Genomic DNA, 17,185 nt, shown 5'->3' on the forward strand with positions numbered 1-17,185 from the left:
CCAATGGCACACCTTGTGTTGGTCTGTTACAGATATCTGTTTTCTACAGTCACAGCATGGATTTGGACCCTGCAGGTGTAGGTGGGGACATCGGTCTCTCGCACACTGGATTTTGAGAGTGGAAGATCGCTGAATACCCACAGTAAGGGAGGGGGCCTAAAGATCTGTGTTCAAAGGAACGCAAAGAAAGGAACTGTTGTCAGCACACATGGGTGCCGCTTATATGTGGCTTTGCTCTTTTGCTTCCAGGGAAGACCCACAGCGCCATGTAGCACTGCTATGAAAAGTTGACCCCATGGGACTATTCTTTAGGTGAGGAATCTGTGGTTAGTAGTATCCATCAGAAAACGTGCTATTCTAATAATAAATATCATCCTTACAAGTCTGCTTAATGGTCGTTTCTTCTAAATGCCACAAACTATACTTTCATAGGTGTTCAACTCTGACACAACAAAAAGAATGTCCCCAATGGAAGAATGACCTTCAATTAGTCAGTGGAGTTGGTGAGGGAAGAACATGTGTGGAAGTGGCGCAATGGATATGGAATGCAATCTGTCCCACCCTCTGCTGATTTTCCAACAATCACTCGAATGCAGGACTTCACACAAGGTATAAAATGTAAAGTAAACTTTATTGTTTGCGAACCACAAAATAGACTTCTTTGGTTGTACAAATTTCACTAGTTACAGTCTTGGTGAGCTATGTTCCCTCTCGGCTACGTTCCCCCTCGTGGCAAAGGAGAACCACAAAGAACTATTTAAAAGACAGTAGAGGCTTTTGAACCTGTTCCCTAGATTTTCAGTTTCCTTTACCCTTCCTCAGAAGCCATTCATAATTTCCTCCTACCCCAAACTGCACTCCAGTTCAAAGCCAAAACACTAAAATCAGTTGATTATAGCAAAAATAGATAAAACCGTTCATTGTTAAATACATGGCTCAAAAAAGAGAATTGACAAGATGTTACTTTCTTGTCACAACTACCTCCTCTCCCAGCTCCATCAACTATTAAAAAAAGTGTAAGGAGTTTGGTTTTCTTTTTTTTGAAAAATTCTCTAAAGACAGGCATTCAGTCATTCATCGAAGATACATGCAAAAGTGCAGGTTGGGAACCGGAAGAGGAGGCACGCTGGCAATTGAAAAGGAGTAGGGGAAGCGGATCTTAATGGAAGATTACTATAGAGAGAATAGTTGTGAAACAGGGCAACAAAGTGCTCACTGACAGGCAACTTAAAAATTTGGACAACTCTGGACTTGTTGGCAGGCTACACGAAAGGGGACCCTATTGGAGTTAGAGCAGCACTACCCAGCAGGATGCATATTTCAAGAGCCAAAGATAGACACTGGCTTTTGAATAGCAGACAACAGCACGAATACTGGAGCTTCTGACAGACGACAGAGAATGGATAACACACACAACAAACTGTTGACTTGATGGCAAAAAACAAGGGAATGATGTATTCAGGCAATCGAAGGGAAAGTTACGTAAGGACTCAAGGCTTTGCTGGACTCCATGGGTAAAAAGAGCGGATGTTCTCTCAAACAATGAGAGAAGAAAAATATACTAATCTCACAGTAGAGAATTAATAGCAGCGGAAGGCCTGCTTTAGTAGGTGAAGAGTGAGAGTATAAAAGATGTCTCACTTCTAGACAGACATTGGCAGAGATAGGAGTAGTGGGTCCGTGAGAACATCATAACACACCTAAACCCAAAGCACACATCTGCAACATAAAACCACTGAATGTGAGAGATTGCTGGGACCACTGACTGACAATAGGATGACAATGAATGGTAGGGGTAGGAGAAGGATTGCACTGTAGTTAGAGCGAGAGGAACGAATGTGAGACATTAGGGTGAGATAACAATGGAATTACTCCCAAACAATGGGGTCAGGGAGAATGACAGAACCATTGTCAGAATAAAAGGTGCAACCACAGACAAGAGAAGGAGAGACCCCTCTGCCACCACTGCCAGACAAAAGGGTGAGATAGATTGTAGGAGCTTCTGATACAGGATGACAATGCTATAAAGAGTGCCTTGAGGTAACAGAATGGTAGACAGTGGGAAAGTTTGTTTGGAATTTAGAATGGAGAAAGGCATTATTACAAAAGTGATTTGGTTGTATGAAGCATTGTGACAGATCATGAAATGTTTGAGATTGGCAACTATGGAGACACAAGTCACCAGTTCCCTTTGTGTTTACAGAATGGGTAACTCCCTCAAGATGGAAGGTATCAAACGCAGGCAACAATAAATACATACACACATCCCTGGAAGGAACAGCACAAAGCCAAATATTAAATACACCAGTCAAACAAGTTGCAGAACAGGCACATAAATGTACATATATACAAATCGGGCTTGCACGCGTACACAAATATTCCGATACCGCCCTCCATATCAAATCTACACAGGCACATGCATTCACAAATAAATATGAACAAACAGATAGTAACACCTTGCACTGAAAATAAGTGCAGTGGACTATACAGATTAACTACAGACACACTGTTCCCCCAAACACTGCCAAGCACTCAATCAGCAACATGAGATTGCAATCAAATTCTAATGTATTTAGGTCTTCCATCTCAACCACAGATCACACACACGATGATCCATACAATAACTCGCATACGGGAATAAAAGCAATTTTATATGGCAGTAAATATATACAGTGGTGCACAGCAACACAAGATCATGCCCTCCATCCTCGCAAAGGTAGGCATTCTAGATGGACATGTTTTGGTTGGTTTGGTGTGGAGGTATGATGATGGGGAGAGGAGAATGTGTGTGTGGAGAGATGGAGAGTTTTGAAAAATGAACGTGTCTAGGGTTGCCAAACAGATCTCTCCTTAAGGGTACACAGTAGACAGTACAGAGGGTGAAAGGACTTGGACTCCGTTGTGACAATCCTACTGCAAGCACACTAGAAGCGAATGGACATATAGGTTTAAAATCAATTTTAGAATAGAAGCAAATAAGAGGGAATAAATAAAATAACAAAACCAGGAGGAAAGAAGGAGGTTTCACGCAATACTGCGGAGATTCCAAGAATGTTCAGTCACTGGCAGTCTACTGTCTTCGCGTAAATCTCCAGGCACTATTTATATGAACAATAGCACCAGTAAGATGGAGGATTTTACTGCCTTAGAAGTACCAGGGTTCACAGATGTGATTTAAAACGCAACTTCTCCGGGACCAGCTATAGCAAGTAACATGGGCAGGCTTTCCTTGCTTGCTTTAGAGTAAACTCTGAACTAGCACTGGCCATCCAGTTTGCACACCGCATATCTTGTGGAAGGAGCATCCGATATGTGCTGCCTGCTCACCATCAGACTAATACACAAAGGGACACTTACAGTTGCATGGTGCGACTGGGAATCTGGAGGGCATCTCAAGCGGTCACAAGTGCAGTGAAAGTGCACCTACAATTAAGCACTGTCCATTTAGAACAGGCGAGATGTTTTGCCTTCAAGTCCGGGAGAAATGTGACATTAAACGTAGGCGAAGGGTGTGGGTTTTGTGCTGTAATTTAATTACTTGGGAAACTGAAGCTTCAAAGGTTTGGCATGGTTATATACCTGAACCATTGTTGTATGTGTTCGAGCACAACAGTTTTTTGTCTGAAACATCATTCCACATTCCACATCATTCCAGTGTGGTGCAACTTGACCCTTTTCCAATCCACACTGGTATTTCAGATTGTGCTCCAGTCCCTAAGATGAAAGTTGCTACTGGACCTTGGCGATCCCAGGAGACCATTGCCTCATTGCCCCCATGTCCTGCTTAGCTCCATGTCCCATTACCAGCATGCAACTGACAACCGCTTCACATCTGAACCATCAGACACGAAGCTGCAGGTCCCGACATTCATTAGGAGATTGCAATTCTTCCATATTGTCTCCAAACTAAATATAATTTAGCTATCTAACAATCCTTTTGGGAACATTAGTCGGAACTGAAGGAGGATTAGAGAAAGAACAGTCACTCAAGTGAAATCAAAAAATAGTTAACAAAACCAACCAAGCGCTGAGGTGGAACCCAACGAATGCAATGTCATAAGAGCACAATGAGCCAAAAGGGACAAAAAGAGCAAAAACAGCCATCAACGCATGGTGAGAAACCCACAAAAGACATCAGCAGTTTGTTCGGAATGACATAGCTACCCGCCGTCTCTCAGCAGCTAGGCTCGAGACATCCCAGTAATCCTTTCACCTGCACATGAGACATACCAGAGAGGACAACACTGCAGGCAAATATTGCTGTTTGCAGGATCGAAAAAACCTAAAGCCACCCTAACTGTGCTACTCTCCCACAAGTAAAAAAGAAAGGTTAAAATACCCAACTCCCTGCATTTACTAATTCAATAAAAAAAATCAACTAAGGAGTCTCTGGCAGCATAAAAACATGATAAAAACCGCTCTGGGCCCAATTGAGATGTGTCTTCTCACAGGGCTCTCTGAAAAACGAGATGCGTGATCTCACGCATGCACACGCGATCATACATACACTATTTACAAGTTAAGAATTAGGCCGGCCTCTCCCCCTCCCTGGCTTCGATATTGCAGACTAGAGGATAGCCACCGATTTCCAGCCCCCTTCAACGATAAGGGTAAAATTAACGAAAGCTGAATACCTGAGCACCCCACCCCCCTTTGCTCCCACCCAAATTCCAAAATACGCCCTCCCTGTTTTGGACGCCCTACCCCATTCCAAATGTCCTCGGCACCAAGAGGATGACGGCAGAAGTCCATCTCAGCCTATCAAAAGAGCACATTAGCAAGCCCGTCAACCCATGTGGTGCCCAGGTTCAGTCTCATGGCCATTAGCAAAGACTGCACTCTAGTGTCTACCCCGTGACAGTAGGGGGTCCGAGGCTCCCCACTTTTGCTGCTCCATCAGTTTATCATGTAGTGGGATTTCACAGTTCCAAGTGCTTTCTATGAAGCAAAGAGGACAGGAGCCCCTATGGTGATCTGTCCTTCGCCTGGAGATCTATGTTGGAATGGCTGCCTCCAAGCTTCGCCGGCCGTGTCGCAATTTTCTTTTGCTGCTGTAAACGGACAATTCATCAAGTGCGGAGGGGTTGGACATGGAGATGTTCTCTGCTAAATCTGCATCCTCTGCTTCTCCATCCTCCTCTGGGTGAACTGTGTAGGGAAACAGCGGACAGGTAAATATGCAGCTACAAAGAAAGAACATCTTCTAAGATAAGACAAATGTAAACAAAAAGTTAGTTGTCCATAGCAATGGTTCTTGCATGCCGAGGCTTCTTTTGTGTTGGTGTAACACCAACAGCCTCCTCCCTTAACCCCGTGCCACTCTGTTAAACATATTTGGGGCTGGAGAACCTTTTGTCTCTCTCCCGGAGACTGATGAATTGCAAAAGATAGTTTGAAAAAATCTATTGGTAATTTTCTATCATACAAACTATTACAACCAGTTGTGGTCCTTTGACAAGGGACTTCATGAACGTAAAATCATTCAAATGTTATAAGCCTAGCATTTACGAAATTTACCCCCGCCCGACTCCCTCCCCGTTTGGCTCACAAATTGTACAGGTACAGGACTCTTCCAACTAAGTAATTTTGTAGCAAGTGGGCTAGACCTGCGCCTGAGAAAGCTCTATGCCAGGGATCTCCAAACCGGTCCTGGAGGGCTGGATCCATGCCAGATTTTTAAATGACTACATGTATCTCAATGGGGATATCCAAAAAATCTGGAATGGATCCGGCCCTCCAGCACTGGTTTGGAGACCCCTGCTCTATGCCCTCCCTGCCTGTGGAGAGGCTACGAATCGTTAACGCATATTCAGCTTTTTTGCTCAGCACATCAGCACCACACAAGAACGTGGATAGTTCCTCCTTGTACGAAACTGGCAGATATATGGAGGCATTTAGAATCCTCTCAACTGACAATTAGAGCAATGCATTTTTCAATTGCCAGATTCCTAAGGCCAGCTTGGATCAGGTGTTGCAAATGCCTACGAGCAGCAGCTATCCAGGAAATGGTTAAGTGTTGACTCGCCAAAAAGACTGTCTCGTTGATGGGGTTTTTTAATGTTCTCTTATCTGTCGACCATGTTATCTTTAATGAGCTGTGAGTTTGTATGTTCTAGCTAAGATGTTTATATTGCACTTAATTCGAATTTGCACATCTGCAATAGGGAAGTTTCCTATAGGTACAGGCTAGCCTATGCGCTGGAATGCTATGAAGGCAGTACTTGGATTTGACTGTTGCTTCTGTGATTTTAACATTTAACTAGAAGCTGTACAATTTTATGTCTATTTTTGTGCGGCACCAGGTTCCTCTCCTAGAATTATTAGTATTCTTTTTTATTTATTTTATGAATATTTGCACTTAATGTGTTTCAATGTTGCACTTTAAAACTGTATCTAATACTATGCCAACATCCAACATGTTCTTAACTATTTAGTATAATGCAGAATACGATTGTGGTTTTTACGCTAAAGAATTCCTCATTAATGTATACAAGTTTCTGATCTGTGGTGATATCTTTTACATTGATTCAAGGATGGTTTTAGGTATGTTGTACTATTATGTTCCTGGAGATCGAAATAAAGTTATTATGATGATGACGACATCGGGAATATCTAGTTCTAGGTAAAATGTTCTAATACCTACTTGTGAAGCAGTGCAATAGACAAACACTGTACATAAATACATACAAATAAGCACCATTGTTGTATTCCCTCTGGTCACTCTTGCCTGGAGATCACAGAAGGCCATAAGGCGTAAGACTGGACCTGGAAACTTTCAGAGCAGTTCAGGGGTACTAGGTGGCATTGTGTCACTATGCAACAACACTGTTCCGCTCAGGATTGATGAGTGGAGCTGCATATAGGCGCCAAGCCTATGCGCTCACAGCTGCTAGGCTGTCCAACGTTCAGACGCAGAGCTCATTAGCAAATCAGCACGACTGGTGTGAAGACCTTTTTAGATGGATGAGTGTGCAGTTCACAGAAGGGTTTGGTGGAAGGGTCAGCTAGGAATCTTTGGTTTACCCATCCACCAGAAAGATTGAAGGATTGAAGCTTCTAAAAGCAGATTCCTCACCTTCTGAATAGATATCAAAGCAGCACTAACTAAGCTGGTAAGTCTCCGAAATGTCTCAAACCAAAGTCCTGCGGGACCGAGTGGGCAAAATGCCCCTCTCGACAGACCGGACTGTTGAAGGAGTAGTGCTCTGTGAACATGTGTATTGAAGCCCACTTGACTGCCTGATAGATGTACAGGACAAGCACTCCTCATGCTAACGCAGTGGTAACAGTTTTGGCCCTGTTAGAATGATTCCGTAAGCAATCTGGGAGCTTCTTTTTTTGCTAGAATATAAAGTCTAAGTTCAAGTCCCATCAGGGCATTACATAGGGATTCGGTGGGAACGTGCAAATTAGTTACCTCTGGATGCTTTTTCTGGTAGATACATTATCTAACTGGAGGATTCTAATCTTTTGAATACTTCAGCATGTGTCAGACTGGATACAGAAACGTTTTAACAGTACTTCTGTGCGCCGCCCGGTGACATCCTGGTGCTCCTCAATGATGCCGTTCTACTCCGGAAATGACTTGTGTAGTCAATACAGGCACTAATACTGCACATGGTCAGTTGCTTTCAAGGCTGTCCGCGTCCCCAAGACACACAGCCCCAGTAGTCCGCTTCACCCAATGAACAGATTCCTATATTAGGGATCTTTCAAAGAATGGGGACGATGGGAGGGTTGGTGAGGAATCTGCAGTTAGTCTCTACCAGAAAGAGCGTTACTGATGGTAACTTGTAGTTCTGATACTCTTCTAACCACAGATTACTCACCTTTTCAATCGATACTAACGCAATACCTATTCAGATGTTGATCTGTGAATTGGCTCAAACCAAAAAGAACTGTAGGACCAAGCAGGCGAAATGCCCCTCTTAGCAAACAGTTATCCAGACAGGGGGGCTTCGTGAACATATGGAGAAGCGTAGATCGCTCTAATAGAATGAGCCTTTATCTGTTCCGAGGGCTGCTTCTTGGCCAGTGTGTAGCATATCTTAATGCAGAGCATGATCCATCACAAAATGGTCTGTATGGCTTTGGACATTCTTTGGTCTCACGAACCCCACAAAGAGCTGATCATTCACTCAATGTCCTCTGCTGTTATGAATGTAAAAACTCAGCGATCTTTTGGGGACTAGATTATGAAGTCTCTCTTCCTCAGAGGGGTGCGGCAGAACATAGAACGTCAGTAAGGTGATGCTTTGACCGATGTGCAACAGTATCGCTACTTTGGAAAGAAAGGATGACCGGGATCTCATAACCAGTTTACCTGGGAGGAAGGATGTATACAGTGGGTTAACAGAGTTTGGAGCCCACTTACTCACTTTGTCGATGTTATGGTAATGAGGAATACAGTCTTGAGTAAAAAGCTTCAAAGAACAACTAAAAAGCAGCTTAAAGGGAGGGTACATCAAATGTGAGGTCCAGGTAAAGATTCTAATGTGGCATAACAAAGGTAGAAGGAGGAAACAAATGTTGGATTCTTTTTTAAAAGTTCATCACAAGAAGTGATTTAAATAATGAGGGCTAGTAACTGTAAGAAGGCCGAAAGAGCACAGAGATGCAATTTAACTGTGCCCAGATCAAAGTCTTACAGAGTGAGGGACAGAACAAACAACAAAACATCAGATAACCTGGCCTGGAGGGGTGCATCTGTGAATAGCACCAAACCTCAAATGTATCCCAAAAACTGGCATATACAGTTTTGTCAAGTCACTGCCAAGAGGACATCAACCTTGATGGTGTTCAGCTGCTGCTGCACAATCTCCAATTCAAAGGTAGGGCCGGGTGCAAAAAGCTGCCCCCTTGCTGCAACAGCAAATACCTCCAGAGGGGAAGCCTACTCGAAGGACAAATGCTCATGTCCCAAAGCTCTGGATACCATACCTCCATTCCTAACCCGGAGCAACAAGCAAAACCTGGGGCTAGTCGATCTGGATTTTCTTCAGAACTTAGGGCAAAAGAATCGGCAGGAAGGCATACAGGAGCCCTGAGACCCAACACACACGGATGCGTTTCAGAAAGAGACCCATTGGGAACGCCAACATGCAGAACTGCTGACACTGCACTCTCCCAGCAGTTGTTGATAGCGAACAGCAATGATGTTAGGTTTGCTGTCCGGATGTGGTTGCCAACTGCCTTGGGCAAGCTCACCCTCAGCAGCCAGTCATCAAGGTAGGAGTAGACTGGCACACCGACCACCGAAGGTGTGCTGTGACCACCGCATCACTTTCATTAGCACTCGAGGGGCATTGGTGATTCCAAACTGAAGCAATGCGCACTGAAAATGCTACCTGGCTACAATGAAATGCAAGTAGTTACTGGGCCAGCAAGATGGGGATATAGAAATAAGTGCCGTGCAGGTCTAACACACAAGTCAAGTCAAGTTTGAATTTGTATAGCGCACTACTCACCCAGAGGGTCTCAAGGAGCTTGAGGGAGGGGGGGAGCTTTGCGGAGGTGGGTGGGGAGGGAATTCCAGGTCTTGGCCGCTAAGTAGGAGAAGGAACTTCCTCCCATGGTGGATCTTTGGATGCGTGGAATAGCGTTGAGGGCTTGATTGGACGATCGAAGTTGGCGGTGTAGAAGGACAGGCGCGTGTTGAGGTATTCGGGTCCTAGGTCGTAGAGGGCTTTGTGTGCGTGGGTGAGGAGACGGAACGTTATTCTCTTGCTGACGGGGAGCCAGTGGAGGTCTTTCAGGTGACCGGAAATGTGAGCTTGGCGGGGATGTCTAGGATGAGTCTGGCTGAGGCGTTTTGGATGCGTTGGAGTTTTTTCTGTAGTTTGGCTGTGGTTCCGGCGTAAAGGGTGTTTCCGTAGTCTAGTCAGCTTGTGACCAGTGCATGGGTGACCGTCTTTCTTGTTTCGGTGGGGATCCAACGAAGATTTTGTTGAGCATACGTAGGATGTTGAAGCATGATGATGAGACGGCGTTGACTTGACTGGTCATCGAGAGGGAGGAGTCCAGGATGAAGCCCAGGTTACGTGCGTTGTCCGTTGGTATTGGTGCGTTTCCCAGGGCCGGATGCCACCATGAGTCGTCCCAGGCGGAGGGGGATGATCCTAAGATGAGGACTTCCGTTTTGTCCGAGTTTAGTTTTAAACGGCTGTTCTTCATCCACTCGGCTACTTCTTTCATCCCTTCGTGTAGGTTGGTTTTGGCGGTGTTTGGGACTTTGGTGAGGGATAGGATCAGTGGAGTGTCGTCTGCGTAGGAGATAATGTTGAGGTTGTGTTGGCGCGCAATGGATGCGAGGGGACTCATGTATACGTTGAAGAGGGTGGGACTAGGTGAAGATCCTTGGGGTACGCCGCAGATGACTTCGGTGGCCTCTGATCTAAAAGGGGGGAGGCGGACTCTCTGGGTTCTTCCGGCGAGGAACGAGATTATCCAGTTCAATGCTTTCCCTTGTATTCCGACGTTGCTGAGGCGTTGTATAAGGGTGTTATGACAGACTGTGTCGAAGGCTGCGGAGAGGTCGAGTAGGATGAGGGCAGCAGTTTCTCCGTTGTCCAGTAGAGTTCGAATGTCGTCTGTTGCTGTGATGAGGGCGGTCTCGGTGCTGTGTTTGGCTCGGAAGCCGGACTGTGAAGGGTCGAGGGATTTGTTGGATTAGAGGAAGGCGGCGAGTTGACTGTTGACAGCTTTCTCAATGACTTTGGCAGGGAATGGGAGGAGTGAAATGGGGTGGTAGTTCTTAAGTTCAGTGGGGTCTGCTGTAGGTTTCTTCAAGAGGGCGCTGAGTTCGGCATGTTTCCAGCTTTCCGGGAAGGTGGCGGATTTGAGGGAGCAGTTGATGACGTCTCAGAGATGGGGTGCGATAATGGAGTCTGCTTTGTTGAAAATGTGGTGGGGACATGGGTCGGTTGGCGATCCTGAGTGAATGGTGTTCATAAGGTGGATGGTGTCTTCAGTGGTGATTGGGTTCCAGGCGCAAAGGTTGTTGGAGGGGGGTTTAAGTTCGGAGGTAGGTGGGGTGGGCTGGTCTCCAAAGCTGTTATGTATGTCAGCGAGAGAGTCGCAGAGGTCTTGGGATGGAGTGATGTCGTTGGTGCCGGCGGTGGGGTTGGTAAACTCTTTGACGATGTTGAATAGTTCCTTGCTGTTGTGGGCGTTGTTGTCGAGTCGATCCTTGAATGCTGATTTCTTGGTGGATCGGATCAGTTGGTGGGGTTTGCGGGTGGCGTTCTTGAAGGTGGTCAGGTTGTCAGTGGTTGGGTTTTTTCCGCCAGGCTTTCTCGAGGGTGCGACAGATCTTCTTGGATTTCTTAAGGTCGTCATTAAACCAGGGGGCTTCTTTGCTGCCTTGCTTGATTTGATGGTTTTTCAAGGGTGCTAATTCGTCAGCGCTGTGGGTGATCCATTGTGTGAGGTTGGTGGCTGCTTGGTTTGGGGACAATATGAAGTGCCCACTTGTCTGAAGTAATGGCCTGCCAACCTTGGAGGAAATATCATATCCTGCCTGTGACAGGGTGGCAAGGGACCACTAACAATTTTGCGGCTGCCTTGTGAACCTTGATTATTAAAAGGCTGAAAGGTCTGCTGGACCTGTGGAGGGGTCTAGCGTTGGCCAAACTGAAAACCCTGACTGTATCCAAAAAATTGTCTGGAGGGAGGAAAAAGACCCAAGGAACGTTCTGTAGCCTTACTCGACTTAAATGTTTTGCATTTGCTAGATCATTGGAGTTCTAACGAAACTCTTGACCAGACTAAGAAGGGCCTAGATTTAAACTACCTTGTCAAACTTTGTTTTACACTGAGCAGCCTGACCAGAAGCCTACAGTAGGACTGCTAACATTGTCTCCCAATATCCACTTCAAAACTGAAAAGTAGGGGCAGCTCACTGCACCAACAAGATTTCTGCATTTGGAACTCTTACTTCATACCTTTGCCAGGAACCCAACACCTTATCCTTCTGCAAATATCTGAAGACTTACATCTTCTACCAATAACCTGCAAGACCCAGAGCTCCAGAGTGGAAAAAACATCAAGGGAAGGGCATACCACTTTCCATATTCTGCAGGATGCAGAGGTCTTGGGGAGAAAACCCCATTATGGAGTACATAACACTCCATAATCTGCAGAAAAAACTGTTTCAAGATAGAAATCGACTGAATGTTAGAACACACGAGTCAAGTCTGGCTCGCCTGCAGACCCGGTAAGATCGGCTCTTTTCAGGGATGTCGCTTTTCAGGGACGCACAGTAGTATGCTCGCTAATCAACCTCTCCCTGACTTCCGGCCTGGTCCCTGCCAAGTGGAAGGAAGCGGTGGTTTCCCCGATCCTAAAAAAACCATCTTTGGATCCGCTGAGACCTGAAAACTACCGCCCTATATCTTTGCTCCCGTGGCCGGCCAAGGTCATGGAGGCCCATGTAAATCAGGCCCTCACGGAGCATATGACCCAAGTTAATGTCCTGGATCCCACGCAGAATGGGTTTCGTGCTGGCCACAGCACTGAGACGGCCCTTCTGGCAATGGTTGAGCATTTGCGGAGTGTGCTTGATGCAGGTCAAACGGCAGCGCTTATTTTATTAGATCTGAGCGCTGCCTTTGACACTGTTTCCCATCGCATCCTGCTACACCGCTTGCAGGACATTGGCATTTGTGGTTCAGCTCTGCAGTGGTTCCGCTCCTTCCTCAGTGATCGCTCCTTCTGCGTTGCCACCCCTCCATTTCAGTCCAAGTACCATCCTTTGGACCTGGGGGTCCCTCAGGGCTCCTCGCTGAGTCCTACGCTTTTCAACCTGTACGTGCAGCCGCTGGCTGAGGTCGCCAGGCAATGGGGCCTAACCATGGTCTCCTATGCCGACGACACTCAGTTGGCGGTCACGATCAGCGGGGATGCCAAGCAGGACGCCCTCAGGTTCCGAAGTGGACTGAGAGAGGTGGCCAGCTGGATGAATAACAACTGTCTCCAGCTGAACGCGACAAAAACGGAGGTGATGATCGTTGGAAGGGAAGCGGATCACTGGGGGGACGGATGGTGGCCTCCGGAGCTGGGATCAGCGCCGGCCCCTGTCCTGGAACTCAGGAATCTGGGAGTATGGCTTGACCACACGCTAAGCTTTGTGACGCACACGAAGAGAGTGGCGGCCTGCTGTTTTGGAGTATTACGCGGGCTCAGACCCCTGCTCAGATTTTTTGATGCTCCTACAAGACAGCTGGTCATTCAAGCAATGATTATCTCCCGGCTGGACTACGCTAGTTCACTCCTTTTAGGAGCGAACCAAGCCGAGATTCTTCGTCTACAGCGAGTCCAGAACGCTGCGGCCAGGGCGGTGGTAGGTTTGCCCCGAACCTGCCCCACCTCTAACACTCTACGGTCCCTGCACTGGCTCCCGATAAGCAAGCGAATCCAGTTTAAGGCTCTTTGCCTGGTTTTTAAAATTCTTAGAGAGTTGGCACCCGTGATCCTTAACGAACTGATCTCTCCCTACGTTCCCACCCGCTCACTCCGATCCCTTGGACAAGCCTTGGTGGTGGTCCCCCGTTTCAGACTTAGTCGGATGGGGGGGTCGCTCCTTCCGCGTGAAAGCTGCAACCCTCTGGAATGCGCTCCCCTTGGAAATCCGCCTCTTGAATGATTTAATATCCTTTCGTAGGGCTTTGAAAACCTTCCTGTTTTAAATTGTTCCCCGTTTTAATGCTTCTGCTTTTTGTTACTGGATCTAGTGTTGTGTTGTGTCTACCTTTCCCTGCGCCAGGACGCTCCTTCGCTGGAGCAGCTGTGCGCATTAAAATGCAAATAACATAACATAACACCGTGATTTATAATCTGCAATATCTACTGGTCACTAATGGAAAACTTCTAAACAGAAGGTCACAGAGCTTTTTTAAATCTGCAAGAAGCTTGTAGATTACCTTTATTTTAAATCACACGCAAGACAAAAACATTTGAGAGACAGCAACTGGGAAACGCTATAAGAGAGACCATTGACTGTACTTGGAACACTGTACGAATCTAATAACTGAAAAATGTACGTAGGCTGAGCAGGATAAGAGCTGAAGTACTAAACCAATACAGACTTCCACAAGTTTAATTAAATAAAATGATATCCTTTACCCCACCTTTGGTGTCAACAGATATTAATAAATAAAGGTACAGCTTATGTGAATCTGGTCACTGCCCGTTGCAAGTTCCTGTGCTCAGTAAGCATTCAGCGTATATCAGGTATTCAGGAATATTCATTTTGTTTATGTTGTAAATATTAATAATAGGACACAGAAGCAGTCTGTATAAAGGAGATATTCATTAGGGTCTCCTATCTTGCATACTACCTGGACTGTTTTCCTTTATACACTCCAGCATCTCTTATCATCCTCTTTTCCAGCAAATCTGCAAATAACCAGTCGCATAGGCCCACAACTATTTGCAGCCCATGCTCTACGTCCACAATTACATTAAACAGTCACTATCCACTATGCATGACCTTCCATCACCCTCCCAATGTCCAAGGGAGTAGCTCGCTGCTTACAGTGGTTGGAATCATTTGTTGCCACAGTACGAGTGGCAGCCTCCCTTATTGATGTACCAAATTTAGACAGCAAACAGCAAGAATCTGTGGTCACAGCTCGTACAAGTGCTTTAATCTGAGAATCCGTGTAACCAACTTCACTATCTCAATATCATAAGCCTCCAAACAAACTTAGGGAGGACTGCGAAGTATGGTTGCGATTTATTACTCACACATCCTCTGGGTTTATCGCAGCATTGCCTAAGAATCACAGAGTTCTCTAGTTAAAGTTACTACTTGAAATATTGATAACCAGTGATATTTAACTGGTTCCCACAGAGACACCCCTTTTCACTTCTATTATCGTAAATATTCACACAAGTAATCTTCAATTGCTTTGAAAGGCAAAGTCATATGCAATTTAAGTATAATGTGCTATGGATTCAGGATTTCCTTAATCCCAGACTACACTGAAACTTCCACTTCAATCAGGTGAAAATCCCCTTCACCTCTTCCCTTGCTTCCATACTTTGAAGGAGTGTATGCCATCAGCAGGTATGCAATCAATCATACTCCGGTCGCTAGCTTGGCTTCTGTGATTTCCCAGTGAGGAGTACCCATGTCCAGACAGCATCATGCGTATTTCAACCAGGGTAATGCAGCTTGTCCTTGACATACAAAGATGAGTAAATTCCAGAATAAATAATTGGGTTACCTCGCATGTTTCTAAGAACTATTTCCAGGAACAATGTCTAGGACAAATTGCAATACTTGGATTCCAAAGCACTCTGTGCATGATTCATGCTGGGTGTTGGAAAGGCCAGTCTCCTCTCACAGGGTAGGAATGGGAGAAGCTTGATATAAGAACGAAAACATTGTACTTATTTGTATAGAAAGTTATGCACTGGTAGTCCTAAACTCTCTTAATTTGGAAAGAACGGAGGCTTCCATCCCCACAGCTCCAGCAGACAATTGGTAAGTTATGCATGCATGGGTTCCATGCGAATGGAGCCAGGAAGTGGGGGCTAAGGGACTGTAAAGGCCTTTCTGGAGCGTTTGCATGTATTTTGACATCAGCACAAAGGACAGTCTACAAGAGGGTATATTATAGCCCCAATGAGTGCGCATATTGAGTCTAGGATTCAAGGCCTATTCATGTTCCCGAACTAAAGAACTTTATAAAAGGTCATGGTAGAGAAAGATGCACTGTAAGATAAATACAGAAGTATGACCACTGATGGCATATTTCAGGTGTTATTACTTCAGGAGTAGTAAAGAACAAACATGCGCCTTGCCCTTTTACTACTAGTAGTATATTGCAAACAGGAATGATGGGAGCTTAAAGTCAGGTAAGTGCAAAGTTAGCAGCACAACTATGGAGACATGCGCGTTCCACTCAATTAGCAAAACCCAGTTACAAAGCACAGGCATTTACCCAGAGTTAAGCGCTGTTCCTCACATGGATCAGTCTAGTCAGAAGAAGAAAAACAAACTTTAGGAGGACAGTGATGTACGAACATTTCTACTACTCCCAATTGGCTTATCACAACTCAACCAACAGCCCCAAATCAGTATCAATGCACTTTCCAGTAGGTAAGCATACAACAGATGTGTTGCATGCTAATGCAGTGACTTCCGACAACGTGGAGAAGAAGTCGGCTAGTTGGGCAAGGAATAGATACACAGAAGTAAAAGTGATGTGGAAGTGTTTCATAACCTCAGACATGTTTTTGACCAGATGCAGTTTTCTTGGTAGCTGATCCTAGATCACAAGAGATATGAACACTGCCACATTCTCAACTTATTGCAGGGTTCAGAAGGGCTTTTCCTTCATTAAAATATAAAAGCAGCCACCTTAATCCGAGAGATGAGGATCTAGAAATTTCAGTATGAGTAAACACATTACAATGCCAGACCAGCAGCTGTGCCATGAGTTGACTCGCCTATATGTACTTCTAAGTTTAGGATAAAAGGCAACACCAGACCAAGAAAGCAACTAATATTAAAACCATATTTAGGAGAGTTAACATTTCTTCAGGAGAAAAACAATAGGAGAGACTTCCCGAAGACACAATGGCAAGGAGACACCCCACCAACCAAAAGGTCTATTCAACAGACTGGCTGAGGAGTGGTATGTTCTGCAGACGTTAACCCCTCCACCCCCAACCCCTGTACACCAGACTTCAAGTTTGACACCTAAAAACTACAATGTGCCCCACACATCTATTACTTTTAACATTCTCTCAGGTCATACTTACCTAAAGCGTTAGCGTCAGCCGTGTATTTCAGTTCATGTCCAAAGTCAGGAGACTGTAATAACAGAAATAGGAAAGAATTAGACTTGCCCATAATGCAGTATCGTTTAGTTGAGCTCTCGGGCTAGTCCTGCTTTGGCACTGAGGTCCTCTAGCACTGAATATGAAACACAGTGAATAAGAAATTCAGTAAAAGCATATACCAGCCAGGGCTAAATATTAGGCTACTTAGATGATGCACTGGCAAAAGAAGCCTCCCCTGCCAACCTAAGTGCTTGCAGCAGGGTACCTGCCCCTAAACCTGAATCATTTTTAGTGGTCTGTTGGCATGCTAATGATATCCATGCTACTGACCGAGCAAGTCGCAGATGTGCATTTTGTGCAATTGACCACATTATCCCATAGTTAAACAGCTACT

General features: G+C 45.4%; 1 protein-coding gene across 24 annotated transcripts in view; it reads right to left on the bottom strand.

The window, feature by feature from the left end:
* Positions 1-612: 612 nt before the first annotated feature.
* Positions 613-17,185, bottom strand: part of SCRIB (scribble planar cell polarity protein) — a 668,035-nt gene continuing 651,462 nt past the window's right edge. For 22 of the 24 annotated variants that reach the window (XM_086966382.1, XM_086966383.1, XM_086966358.1 and 19 more), the window contains 2 exons: positions 16,771-16,822; positions 613-5,148 (listed from right to left, as the gene is read on the bottom strand). In XM_086966382.1, the coding sequence (XP_086822508.1) occupies positions 4,994-5,148; positions 16,771-16,822 (207 nt within the window). In that variant the 3' untranslated portion in view covers positions 613-4,993. Of the gene's footprint in view, positions 5,149-15,947; positions 15,982-16,770; positions 16,823-17,185 lie in introns of all 24 variants that reach the window. The other 2 variants (XM_086966373.1, XM_086966371.1) reach the window with 1 other exon arrangement.

This window comes from Lissotriton vulgaris, chromosome 4_1 (genome assembly GCF_964263255.1).
Source record: "Lissotriton vulgaris chromosome 4_1, aLisVul1.2, whole genome shotgun sequence".
Taxonomy (NCBI): Eukaryota; Metazoa; Chordata; class Amphibia; order Caudata; family Salamandridae; genus Lissotriton; species Lissotriton vulgaris.